At 54.2% G+C, this 12,346-nt stretch overlaps 1 protein-coding gene across 5 annotated transcripts in view; it reads right to left on the bottom strand.

Annotated features, from left to right (window-relative positions):
• Positions 1–8,067: 8,067 nt before the first annotated feature.
• Positions 8,068–12,346, bottom strand: part of CLEC16A (C-type lectin domain containing 16A) — a 239,121-nt gene continuing 234,842 nt past the window's right edge. For 4 of the 5 annotated variants that reach the window (XM_010370239.2, XM_010370240.2, XM_030925091.1 and 1 more), the window contains one exon: positions 8,068–12,014. In XM_010370239.2, the coding sequence (XP_010368541.2) occupies positions 11,659–12,014 (356 nt within the window). In that variant the 3' untranslated portion in view covers positions 8,068–11,658. The remainder of the gene's footprint in view (positions 12,015–12,346) is intronic. The other variant, XM_030925089.1, reaches the window with a different exon arrangement.

Raw genomic sequence — 12,346 nt, 5'->3', positions numbered from 1 at the left:
GGCAGGAAAATCACTTGAACCCAGGAGGCGGAGGTTGCAGTGAGCCTAGATGGCACCACTGCACTCCAGCCTAGGCAACAGAGTGAGACTCCACCTCAAAAAAAAAAAAAAAAAAAAAAAAAAAAGAGTTTTCAGTATCATGGAGAAATGATGAGCCATATCATGTCATGCTGGGTCAAAAGCACGACATGAAATGACACCCACTGCGTTATTTCAATTCTAAAATGCACAGAAAAAAGACCAGAAAGAAATCTGCCAGGGTGTCCACAAGGGTTGTCCTTTAATGGTGAGATTATGGGAAATACTGTTTTTCTAGACTTTGCCAAATTGCCGGCAGAGCTGTGCAGTCCTTTTGGCAATCAGTGGCAGCAACACAGCAAAAGAGAAAAATGAAATCCGGGAAAGGAAGAGGTGATGGCAGCTCAGGTACACACCGGGCACATGGATGGTTTGTTTGGACACTTACTGAGCTGCCAGCCTGGCCACAGACCAAGAGCTGTCCTTTACCTGCCCTCTCCTTTGTGGCCAATCCAACCAAACCTGTCAATTTTACCTGCTGAACATGTTGCAGGTCACCCACTTCAGCTGTGACCCATCCCCACTGCCATGGGCTCCTCTTGACCGCTCCTCACCTGCAGCTCTGGTCATCTTCTTGCCAACCACGTCCAGCCATGCCATTTCTTTGCCTAAAACACTTCAGAGTGTGCCACTGCCCTCGGCCCCTTGGCCAAGCTCTCCAGTGCAGCTTTGAAGGCCTCTGGGGGCTGCCCAGGCAGGCCCTCTGGGTATGGCACTGTCACACTGCATTCCCATCTTTCTATCTGGCTTCTTTACCATCTTCCATCTATGCCACGCCCAGCCTGACCCAGGAGCTAGTGCTGCAGAGTGAAGCCACAGAACAAACATGGGGATTGAATGAACAAGCGGGGTGGTTCCTACTCTCCCCTGGGGCGTGCAAATGGGGAGAGGGAACCCAGGGAGTGACCCATTTTCCAGATAAGGAAATGGAGGCCTAAGAAGTTAGTTTCTGTGCCCTGTGTGCAGGTGCCATGGCTGGGAAGTCATGGTCTGCCTGTTGTTAGATCCTGTCCTTTGTGAGGGCAATGGCTGTGTTCAGGTCACATCTGTGTCCCCAGGATGCAGCCCAGGCAGGCACACGGGCGGAGGTGGAAAGAGAGAGAGAGGAGGCCCTGGGTCTCAGCCCATAGGGCAGCAACTTGAATATTTTAGCTGCCTTCTTGGGGAGGGGACATGCGGGTAGCAGTGGGGAGCACTCAGGAGGGTGGCCTCAGTTGACCCAGAGGGGCTGGGCTAATCAAATATTGAGCTACCTGCACCTGACCCAGGGGTTGGGAAGGGCTACTGGAGGTGAAGGGGCCAGGGTAAGGAGAAAATACTGTACCAGCCACCGATCACCAGTCTGCCCCTAGGCCCAGGTGCTGCAGGAGCCGACAGGGTGGGGAGCCCACACCTGCCCCAAAACTGGTCAGTACTTCTATCCAGGGGGATATGGGCCCAAGATCTTCAGATCTGATTTTTAAAGAGAAACCAGGAATCCAGATATTTGTACCAGATTCCCAACATTTAAAATCTCGGCTCAATGTTTCTTTAAAAAGCCTTTGATGGCCAAACAGAACACACTGGGAGGCTGCACTGGGCCCAGGGCTGCCCATTTGTAACCTCTGGTTTGGGGGTGTGGCTACTGTGTTGGGGTCTGGTAGCGCCTCCCTGCAGCCACTCCAGGTCCCCAGGCCCCCATCAGTCTTCCAGTTTATGCGCCTGTTGAGTCTCTAAGTTTCTGTCCAAAGGAGGAGCTCACTCAGGAGCTGTCTTGGCTCCAGGAGAGACAGCTGGGAGGAAGCAGGACGTTCATGGCATGGGACAGTCCTCAGCCAACAGGGTATGAGAGCTGGGGGATAAATGCCTGACCTCCTGCCCCTCCCAGGACCAGTCCCAAGGCTCATCTACACAGCTGTGCAGAGGGGCTCCAGAGAGGCTGAGTACCAAGCTCCCCCAGCAGTGTCTGGTGGTGACCAGGCCAGCTGTGCCCTGTCTACTGGCCTCCTGCCCTTCTTTCCCAGCTCCCACTCCAGCTTCCTGGGGCTACTGCCCAAATAAACAAGCTGCACCATGTCCTCCTTTCAGGCCTCTGCTCTCAGTGGTTCCTCAAACGAAAACCATGAGATTTTGCTCATGGCAAAGCAATAAAAATCCTGTGACGTGTGACAAACGCCAGGAAAGAAATGGGTGGCAGCTGCTGATAGAGGAAAGCAGGGGTCTGACATCAGAATAGGCCCTGGAAGTAACACTGATTCTGTGGACAGAGGATGGGTGCAGGTGCAGGGGTGGGGGAGGGGGCTAGAGGGAGGAAAGGCAGGTGCCAAGGTCCTGGCAGGGGAATCAGTTGAGGGTCTTCCAGGACAGGGCAGAGGGCTCATGTGCTGCAAGTGGTGGGGTGTGGCCACGGTGGGCTGCAGAGGTGGCCCAGGCTGGCTTATTTTGGGTGCTGTATCAGTCAGGATTCTTCAGAGAAACAGAACCAACAGGAGATACACATAGGTAGATAGGTAGGTAGCTATAGATATATAGATTTATAGGCTGGGCACGGTGGTTCACGCCTGTAATCCCAGCACTTTGGGGGCCTGAGGCAGGACGATCACTTGAGGCCAGGAGTTCAAGATCAGCCTGGGCAACATAGTGAGACAAAATAATAATAATAAATTCAGGGGTGCTAGCCCACGCCTGTAGTCCCAGCTGTTCGGGAGGCTGAAGCTGTAGGATCACTTGAGCCTGGTAGTTCGAGGCTGCAGTGAGCTTTGATGGCAACACTGCACTCCAGCCTGGGTGACAGAGTGAGACCCTGTCTAAAATAAAATGAAATTAAAAATGAGATTTACAGATGCCCCTCAATTGACAATGAGACTACATCTCAGTAAACCCATCCTAAGTTGAAAACAACTTTAGTACCTCGATAAACCTGTCATAAAGTTGAAAAATCGTCAGGTGAACCCTTAAAAGTTGGGGACCATCTGTATTATGGGAATTGGCTCATGCAATTCTGGAAGCCAAGGAGTCCTAGAGTCTGCTGTCTGCAAGCTGGGAAGCCCAGGAAAGCCAGTGTTGTTCCAGTCCAAGCTGGAAGGCCTTAGAGCCAGGGCCACTGATGTCCAAGGGCAGGAAGAGATGGATGTCCTGGATCAAGCAGAAAGCAAATTTGCCCTTTTTCCTCCTTGTTTTATTCGGGCCCTCAATGGATTGAATGGTGGCCGCCCACAGTGGTGAGGGCGATCTGTTTCACTCAGTCTACTCATTCAAATGCTACTCTCTCCCTTTTTTTTTTTTTTGAGACTGAGTCTGGCTCTGTTGCCCAGGCTGGAGTGCCAGTGGCACGATCGTGGCTCACTGCAAGCTCCACCTCCTGGGTTCACACCATTCTCCTGCCTCAACTTCCCGAGTAGCTGGGACTACAGGTGCCCGCCACCATGACTGGCTAATTTTTTGTATTTTTAGTAGAGACGGGGTTTCACCATGTTAGTCAGGATGGTCTTGATCTCCTGACCTCGTGATCTGCCTGCCTCGGCCTCCCAAAGTGCTGGGATTACAGGCGTGAGTCACCACGCCTGGCCTTCTTTTCTTTTCTTTTCTTTTTTTTTTTTTTTTTTGTGATAGGGTCTCACTCTGTCACCCAGGCTGGAGTGCAGTGGCCAATCTCAGCTCACTGCAGACCTCTGCCTCCTGGGTTCAAATGATTCTCGTGCCTCAGCCTCCTGAGTAGCTGGGACTTCAGGTGCCCGCCATCAGGCCCAGCTAATTTTTGTATTTTCGGTAGAGACAGGGTTTCACCATGTTGTTGGCCAGGCTGGTCTTGAACTCCTGACCTCAAGTGATCCACCCACCTCAGCCTCCCAAAGTGCTGGAATTACAGGCGTGAGCCACCACACCCTGCCTCAAATTCTACTCTTACAGAAACACTCTCCCAGTCACACTTGGAAATCATGTCATGCCCACTATCTGGGCACTCCTTAGCCCAGTCAGGCCGACACATAAACTGAACCATCACAGTTGCCCCTGAGGATCAGCTGGGGACTTAAAAAATTTCCAGGACTCAGCTGTACCCAACAGGTGCTGGCTCCATGTACCTGAGGGGTCCTGGGTTGCAGGTATTTCTTGAAGCCCCTCTGTTTTTCTGGCTGGGCTGTTGGTGAGACCCCCGGGCTGAAATTGCACGCGCCAGGCTGGGTCCTGGTGCTTGATTTACCTGCCTCCACTTCATCTACACAAGCAAGGACCCTGCCAGAAAGGTTCCCATTTTACAGATGAGGAAATTGAGTCTTGTGCAGTTTCACCACATACTCAAGGCCACAGGGATGAGGAGTGTTGGTGCAGGGACTTGAACCTCGTCAGCTGCTGCAAAGCCTGCACTGCCACCTACTCCACCCTGCCTGAGGTCTCGCTGGTCACTTGAGACACCAGCAGCAGCTCGGTCTCAGCTCAGATACCTGTGGAGGGTTGGGGGACACAGAATTTCTGATGATGGCAGAGGAGAGCGCTCAAACACTTGTGCCCTTGGTAACCTGGCCCTGGCAAATTCTCCTGATCTTTGGCTGGTCCTGGTAAGGCCTGGAAGACACCAGAGTAAGCACACATAGGGAGAGGCTGAAGGTTAGAGCACGCGCATGAAGGACTGAATGGAATTCAGGCTTTAAGAATCTGGAACTGTATCCAAGAATGACTCCATCCATCCATCCAACATACATGCACAGAGAGCCCGTGGGCCAGAGCCTGCACCCAGCTCCCAGAGAACAGGTGAAAATAAGACACAGTCTTTGCCTGTGGGTGAGTCTATTGGAGAGGGAGAACTGAAATAAGAATGGCAAGGCTGGGCGCTGTGGCTCACGTCTCTCGTCTTAGTGCTTTGGGAGGCTGAGGCGAGAGGACTGCTTGAGCCCAGGACTTTGAGATCAGCCTGCGCAAGGGAGACGTTCTCTCTATGAAAAAATTAATAAATTAGCCGGGTGTGGCGTGTACCTGTGGTCCCAGCTATGTGGGAGGCTGGAGAAGGAGGATCGTCTGAGTCCAGAAGGTTGAGGCTGCAGCAAACTATGATTGCACCACTGCTCTCCACCCTGAGTGACAGAACGTGATCCTGTCTCAAAAAAAGAAGAGTTCCACACTCCACAACACACTGTGACCTGTGATGTGTGTGTGTCATAGTGGCATCTCTGATCTGGGATGACATTTAGGGGTACAAGGACTCAGACATAAATACCCTAGTCCCACAGTGAGCTGGTTCTTTTCTTCTGTTTTTTTTTTTTTTTTTTTGAGACAGGGTCTCACTCTGTTGCCTAGGCTGGTGGTGTGCAACAGTGCGATCTCAGCTCACCACAACCTCCACCTCCTGGGTTCAAGCAATTCTCCTGCCTCAGCCTCCTGAATAGCTGGGACCACAGGCCTGGTTAATGTTTGTATTTTTAGTAGAGATGGGGTTTCACCATGTTGGCCAGGCTGGTCTCGAACTCCTGACCTCAAGTGATCTGCCCACCTCGGCCTCCCAAAGTGCTGGGGTTACAGGCGTGAGCCACCATGCCCGGCCTGTTAGCTCTTCTGATCCTATCACTGAGAAAATCTTGGTTAGGTGCCAATAGGCCTCCCCTATTAACAGGGAGCAGGCAAGGCTGGGCCTAGAGCCTGTGGCAGGTGCTAGGACCTGGCTAAAAATTTAGTGATACGGATTTGCTAGTACTGCATTTGTTTTTATATCTTTAATTTCTGGCAAGGGTAATGGGTCGAACAGTGAGCCCCTCTAAAAAGATGTCCATGTCCTGAACCTGGTCCCTGTGAATGTGACGTTATTTGGAAATAGGGTTTTTGCAGAGGAAATGAAGGATCTTGAGTTAAGATCACCGTTGATCAGGGCAGGCCCTAAATCCAGTGACTGCTGTCCTTACAAGAGAAAGGTGAGGGGGATTTGACACAGACACGGGGAAGAAGGTGGTGTGGGGAGAGGCAGGGACTGGAGTGATTCACTCATGGGGTGAGGAACGCCAGGTACTGGAGCCACCAGGGCCGGGAGAGAGGCAGGAGGCAGCGTCTCCCTCTAAGCCTCCAGGAGGAGCAGCCCAACTGGCAGCTTGATTTTAGACTGTGGCCTGCAGAACTGTGGGAGAATAAATATCTATTGTTTTAAGCTGCCCTGTTGCTGATCATCTGTCATGGCGGCCCTAGGAAATGAATGCAGCATTGGTGCTGGTTTTCTGTTTCCAGTGAAAAGTCTTCGTCTTAAATAAATTGAAGTTAAAAGGCAAACGTTTTAGAGTCAAGGAAGCAAGGCCAGGTGTGGTGGCACTTGCTTGTAGGCCTAGCTACTCAGGAGACTGAGTTAGGAGGATTGCTTGAGTCTGGGAGATCCAGGCTGCAGTGAGCTGGGACCACACCAGTGCACTCCGGCCTGAGCAACATAGCAAGACCCCATCTCAAAAAAGAAGAAAAAAAAAAAAATGGCAAGGAAGCGACAGTGCGACCGTGGAGGTGACAGGCCGGCGTGTGTTCAGGGACACATGCTGCCCTCTGGGAGGAAGTCAGACTGAGCCAGGCAGTGTCAGGACTGCAGGGACCAGGCAGAGCAGGGTGGGCCCCAGGGCAGGTGCACAGCCTGGAAGCCCAGGTGGCTGGTCTCTAAGTGGGGTGGGTAGACCCAGGGCTGGAGCAGGGCCAGGAGCCCTGGGGCCTGTGGAGGATAGGGAAGCTTCACATTGTCCATCGGGCAGCCTTGAGTGAATCCCCAGGAAGCCCCTTCACCCCATGGGTGATTCAGAACCAACTTTCTTTTGGAGAACAGCTCTTTAGAGGTTAAGGGTTTTTTCCCAACGCCATGAAGTGCCACAGAGCAGCAGGAGGTGGGGGAAGGGGGTTTCCAGCAGCTGGCTGGCCAGCAATTGGTCTTCCCCTAGAGGTCACCGGCAGGTAGGGCACTACCACCTGCCCTTGCCGGCTCCTCCCTCCGGCTACCGTCAGGATGCTCCAGGCCTGTTAGGCATATCCACTGGACCCTGTGAGGCTTCGCGTCATGGCTGCCGAGTGGCACCCTCCCGAGGCCCTGGGGAAAATACTGACAGCAGCCGGTCTACGCAAGTCACTTCCAACCGCTGAGCAGGGGATATACAGACATGCTCTGGGGGCACCAGAGACGCGGCCTCAGCCTCTTAACCAGCCCCAGGCGACCCCTGGGTTTGAACCTGGGCTGGGAATGCAAGGAGGGAGGAGCTGTCACCCAGCAGGTCTCAGACATGTAAATGCCCACAAGGCCTGAGACCCAGGTGAGGCAGGGGCATGGGAGGACAGCTCTGCCCTGGGCACTGGCTTTCTCCTGTTGGCATAGCCCCAACCCTTGGCATGCGGTGAGGGAAGGGGGTTCCTTGTTCATTCTTTCTTGACTCAACTTGGTTTTCCTCTCAAGACCCAGAAGTTCCTGGCCATTTCTGGGTAGGGTTTAAGCCAGATGGTCAGATTTTGAGAACCTGTGATCCCGTTTCCAGGGATTTCTGGGTTTCACGCTGGTGGACGTTGGTGTTTCCGAGTCATGCTCAACCCAACACTTCACCTGACTCTGTCCTCGGTGGGGAGTCTTCCTGCTTCCCTTGGCCTAGCCTGGCAACAATGCGGCTGCTCGCTACGCTTGTCCTGCGAGGTAGGGCTTGGCTGTCCCACTCCACGGATGCAGAGCCTGAGGCCTGGATGGGCAGCCACCTGCCCAACAGGGAAAAGATGCAGAATGTGGACCACGCTCCCTGCACCCAGCAGAGGTAGGGCGGGGACACTTCCTGATGGGGCCGACTGCCCCTGAGCAGTTATTCCCAGTCTCCGGTTAGTATAAGCCCCGACAACCTTTTAGGAACCCAGGGATGGGAGGGAACTTGGCGCAGGGAGGAGGGAGAGGGAGGGGCTCCAGCCACCACACCCCCGCCAAGCGGCTGCACCGGGATGAGGGGTCATTGGCTGGGAACCTTCCCCTGTACCAGGCCACGGCCTCCTGCCACAGCCCCCAGGAGCAGCACGCTACATTCTTGGTAACTTTTTTTCTTTTATTGCCAAGTTTAAATTTACAAGGAAGTTCCAGTTTTCATTTCCACCCTCGTGTTCAGTACCCATGAAGCATGAGTCACACTGGCGAAAGGAGGTACTTCCCTAGAGCGGTCCCGAGGCTCAGAGGCATTGAGGTTTTCCAACCCTCGGTCCTCACTGAGACAAAAATTATTTACATATTTTCAGCTCAAGGAAACATAAGGAACTCGTACAGTGTATGCCCAATGTCAAGATGACTACATGAAATGCTTCAGATTTATTTATTGCATCTAGACAAGAAGATCAAAATCAGTTCACCCCACGCCTTTTTAAAAAACGGTGTATCTCAGAGACCTTAGAGGAATCCAGCGCATGTCTGGCAGCGCTGTTCTTCACCTGCCCCTTGGGTTGCTTGTGAACACCAGTGCTTGGGTCATGGGAGGCTGCCAAGGCTGGGGGAGAGGGACCAGGGTGGGAGGGTGGCAGAGGAGGGGCTGCTCACGGAGGCCTCTCCTCCCAACCCTAGGCCATGGAGGAGGCTGGCCCTTCTGCCTGGGGGAGCACCTCAGCTGGCCTCATCTGACCTGCTGGGACAGGTACCTCCCACGTCCAGAAAGGGATGAGCACACCTCCACAGCAACATTCAAAGCCAAGGTTTGGGAGTTCCTGCGGCCTGCCCTGCTCCCTGACTTGGCAAACCAAGCCAGATGGTGCACAGGGGAAGGGTGGACCAGGGCCCGGGCCATAACTCTAAGTGCTCTCTGCATGGACTTGGGGGGCGGGCCAGATGGATCTGTGGGGGCTGACCTCAGACCTCTGAGGCTATGACCTGAGTGTCAGAAGCCACAGCCCCCACTGTGGGCCTTCTCACCCTCCTGGTTCTTCCTCCGGATGCCAGGGACCCAGCATGTCTCATCTGGACTGGCCTGTCTGGGAGCGCCCCAGCTATGAGGTTTGCAGGGAGCTCCTGAAGACATAGCTGTGCCCACTGCCGCTGAGACCCGGGTGAGGTGGGGTCCTTTGGAGCCAAAATGGCTGGTGGCCTCCAATGGGCTCCCAGACCTCCTTACATAAGAAAAGCTTCTGGGAGCCCTGGGAATCCTCACCCCACATACCTGGAGGTGTCCCCCAGAGGCAAGTCGCCAGCCCCAGCTGAAAGAGGCCCCTGAGAGTGACCCTGCAAGCCTGCACAGGGGACTGCCCTGTCCTTGGCCAGGGACGCAGGGTAGAAGCCCTGCCCTGAGCAGTGTCTTTTATCCTCTGCTGCTCCTCCCGGGCATGCTGTCCAGCCCTGGCCAAGACCTCTCTCCTTCAGTGCTCAGTGTTCACAAGGCCAGCTGGAGCCCAGAGACTTCTGATGGCAGGCTGGTGGCCCACCCGTGTGGCACGGAGTGAGCTGCAGGCTGTTCCTCCCGGTCACGCCTTGGGGCGGGGCAATTACTTGCCTTCTCTAGTTTCTGCTGCTCCATAGACAGAATCATTTCAAAACCAGAAGTGCATGTCTCAGGGGCTAGCCAGCTTCAGCCAGGGCCAGCTTGATCCTCTCCACCCCTCTTGCTCTTACAAAATTAAGCAACACACAGGTTGCCTGCTGGGCATGGGGTATCCCGTCTCCTGATGCTGTGGTCCTTCTCCCCATGATGGTCTTCCCCCGCCCTACTCTGCCTTCCTTCTCTTCCAGGGACTCTGCACATGGCCACGGTGGTCACAGTTTGTCCTTCCTTGGGGTTTCTGCCCACGTGGCCCCCTTTCTGAGCTGTGTCTTTTCTCTATTGAAGCAAAGGTCCTTGTACCTGCAGCCATGAAGGCTGGGTGGGCACAGCTACCCAGAGGGCTTCTGATGACCCATGAAGACTGGGTGGGCACAGCCTCCCAGAAGGCTTCTGATGATCCATGAAGGCTGGGTGGGCATGGCTACCCGGAGGGCTTCTGATGACCCATGAAGGCTGAAGGCTGGTTGGGCACAGCTACTCGGATGGCTTCTGAAGACTGAGGCCTGCCCCCATGGGCACCACTCCCCCTCCTTGGCAGGACTGTGTTTCCTTCAGGAGGCTGAAAACTGCCCTCGGCAGGCCTTGCCGGGACAGCTGGCTTGGCGGAGGAGATAGAGACTGTGTTCCTCTAAAACGCAGGTGGCAAAAGATCTCAGCGCGGCTCCCCAGGCTACCCTATGGCCAGGCTCCGGCGGACACCTAACGCCCCTGGTGGGCACATATGCGGGCAGGTCTGGAGGAAAGTTGTGGAAGGTCTCACCAGTGACTAGAGAGGTGAGGGGCCGCTGGCCCTGGTGGACCTGGGGAGGGTGGATCACAACCCGGGCCATGAGTGCTGTGTCCGGCTCCCAAGCTGGCCGAGTAGAAAGGAACATTTTGGGAGCTGTGTCTGATGCATCTGGGTCCTTGCCTGTACACACCCAGCCCGAATGGGGAAGGGAACCATGGGGTTTTAATTTTCAGACCAGCAGCAGTAGCAGAGAGGGACAGTGGCAGACTCAGAGCTCTGGGGACACCACGCCCTTGCAGCTGGAGGGGAACTGGCTCTGGGCCATCTCTCGGCACACGTGGGCACACACAGTCGAGTGGCAGGTGACGCTGAGGGTGGCTTCCTTTGATTTCCATCATGGCCACAGGGTCTGGAGTCTTCACGGTCCCAAGTGGTTCCTTCTTAGAGATGGCAACACTGAAGAAGATGCTGGAAGCTGTCTGTGTTTGGTTTTGGTGAAGAGAAATGAGGAAGCGTCCTGAGTGGGGAGCTGGCTACATTCTTTCTTTTCCTGGAGAACTCTTTCCATGATGGGAGGCCTCTCGGCTGCTACGGCAGAAAACCGTCCAGCCCTCTCAGCTCTGTGTATACCTGAGAATACATGTATCTCCCTTGTTTTTGTTTAAAAAATAACCTAAACTTTCCAGGAAGGTACTTCATTATTCCACAGGTTTGCAGAGTTAGTGAGTAACAAAGAATCACTTAAGTAAATGGAAAAAGCCACACTAAGAACTCTAAGACATCAGGAAAGGTCCAGTGAAAATGATAATGAAATCTTAACTGTATTATTACACTTTTCAAATGACATCAAACCGTAGTGCTGATGTTTTTGGACTCTTTTTTTAACTAGAAGTTTTAAAAATAAATGTTCACCTGCTGCCAAAAGCGGAAATAAATATCCAAAGGAGATGTTTATCTAAGTCTGCTTTTCTATAAATTTCTACGTACAGTGACCTGGTCCAATTCTTCTGTGCACACTGGGGCTGGTGACAGAGGAGCCATATGACAGAGGAAGCAAGAGGTGCCAGTGGGTCCTGCCACCGGGGCTCAGAGACACGGAGCCCAGGCAGCTCCCTGAGGTGGCCCATGCAGTCATCTACATTCGCCGGGGTGTCTCCGCTGGTCCCAGCCTGCATGTGAAGAGATGCAAAGTGAAAAAGGAATTCAGGGGCAACATGGCCTTCTTCCCATTCAGGGGAGCACAGGGATAGGTGGCTGAGATGGCTGCTGGGGGCCGCAGAGAACGATGGGTGCTCCCAGCATGTCTTGCCAGTCAGCGGCACTGGGGTCCCTACCAGCAGGGCCACACACACAAAGGGAGGCCCCGGCACTGATTCAGTCCTCAGCGGGGCCCACAGGCTCAGCACATGCAGCCTCTTCGCCCAGGGACTCCGTGCAGGCGGCGGATGGTGTGGATAGTGGGGGGATGCCGGTGAGGCTGCGAAGGCTGTGGGGGTCAACTGGGGGGACGAGGGTCAGCGACTCGACGCTCAGCGTGTCAGCCGTGTCCTCGCAGAGCAGGGAAATGGTGGGCTGCTGGGCAGGGACGAGGCTGGGGGATAGGCTGGCTGTCTCCACGGCTGTGCTCCTGGCCATGTTCTTGCTGGGCTTGGAGTCTGCTTCCGTTTCGTTGACGATTACCAACTGGTCAGGAAGGTGAGGCTTAGGCAGCTCTGGAGTCATGGGGGCATCTGGATTGGGGGAGAAAAACCAGAAACACACTGAGCCCTTGAGACATCCCGTTGCGCTGTGCCCTCTGCTCCCATCCTGAACTGCGTCCCTGGTGAGCTAGGTGGGAGGTGGCTGGCTGGTGTGAGGGCTCAGCATGGCTCCACTCACTCCTTTTGGGGACACAGAACCTGCAAAATCCAGTCTGACCTAGGCCTGGGGAAAATGCAGCAGGGCCTAGGGTTACCCTGACTTGTGATATGAGGGGAAAATTCAGGGCCTGTGCAAAATCAGCATGTGGGTTATGAAAGCACAGTTCCTGGGTGCAGACATCTGGCTGACAGGATTTATGTGT

Source organism: Rhinopithecus roxellana, chromosome 20 (genome assembly GCF_007565055.1).
Source record: "Rhinopithecus roxellana isolate Shanxi Qingling chromosome 20, ASM756505v1, whole genome shotgun sequence".
NCBI lineage: Eukaryota > Metazoa > Chordata > Mammalia > Primates > Cercopithecidae > Rhinopithecus > Rhinopithecus roxellana.
Note: the sequence above shows the minus strand (reverse complement) of the source record. Positions and strands in the feature narration are given on the sequence as shown.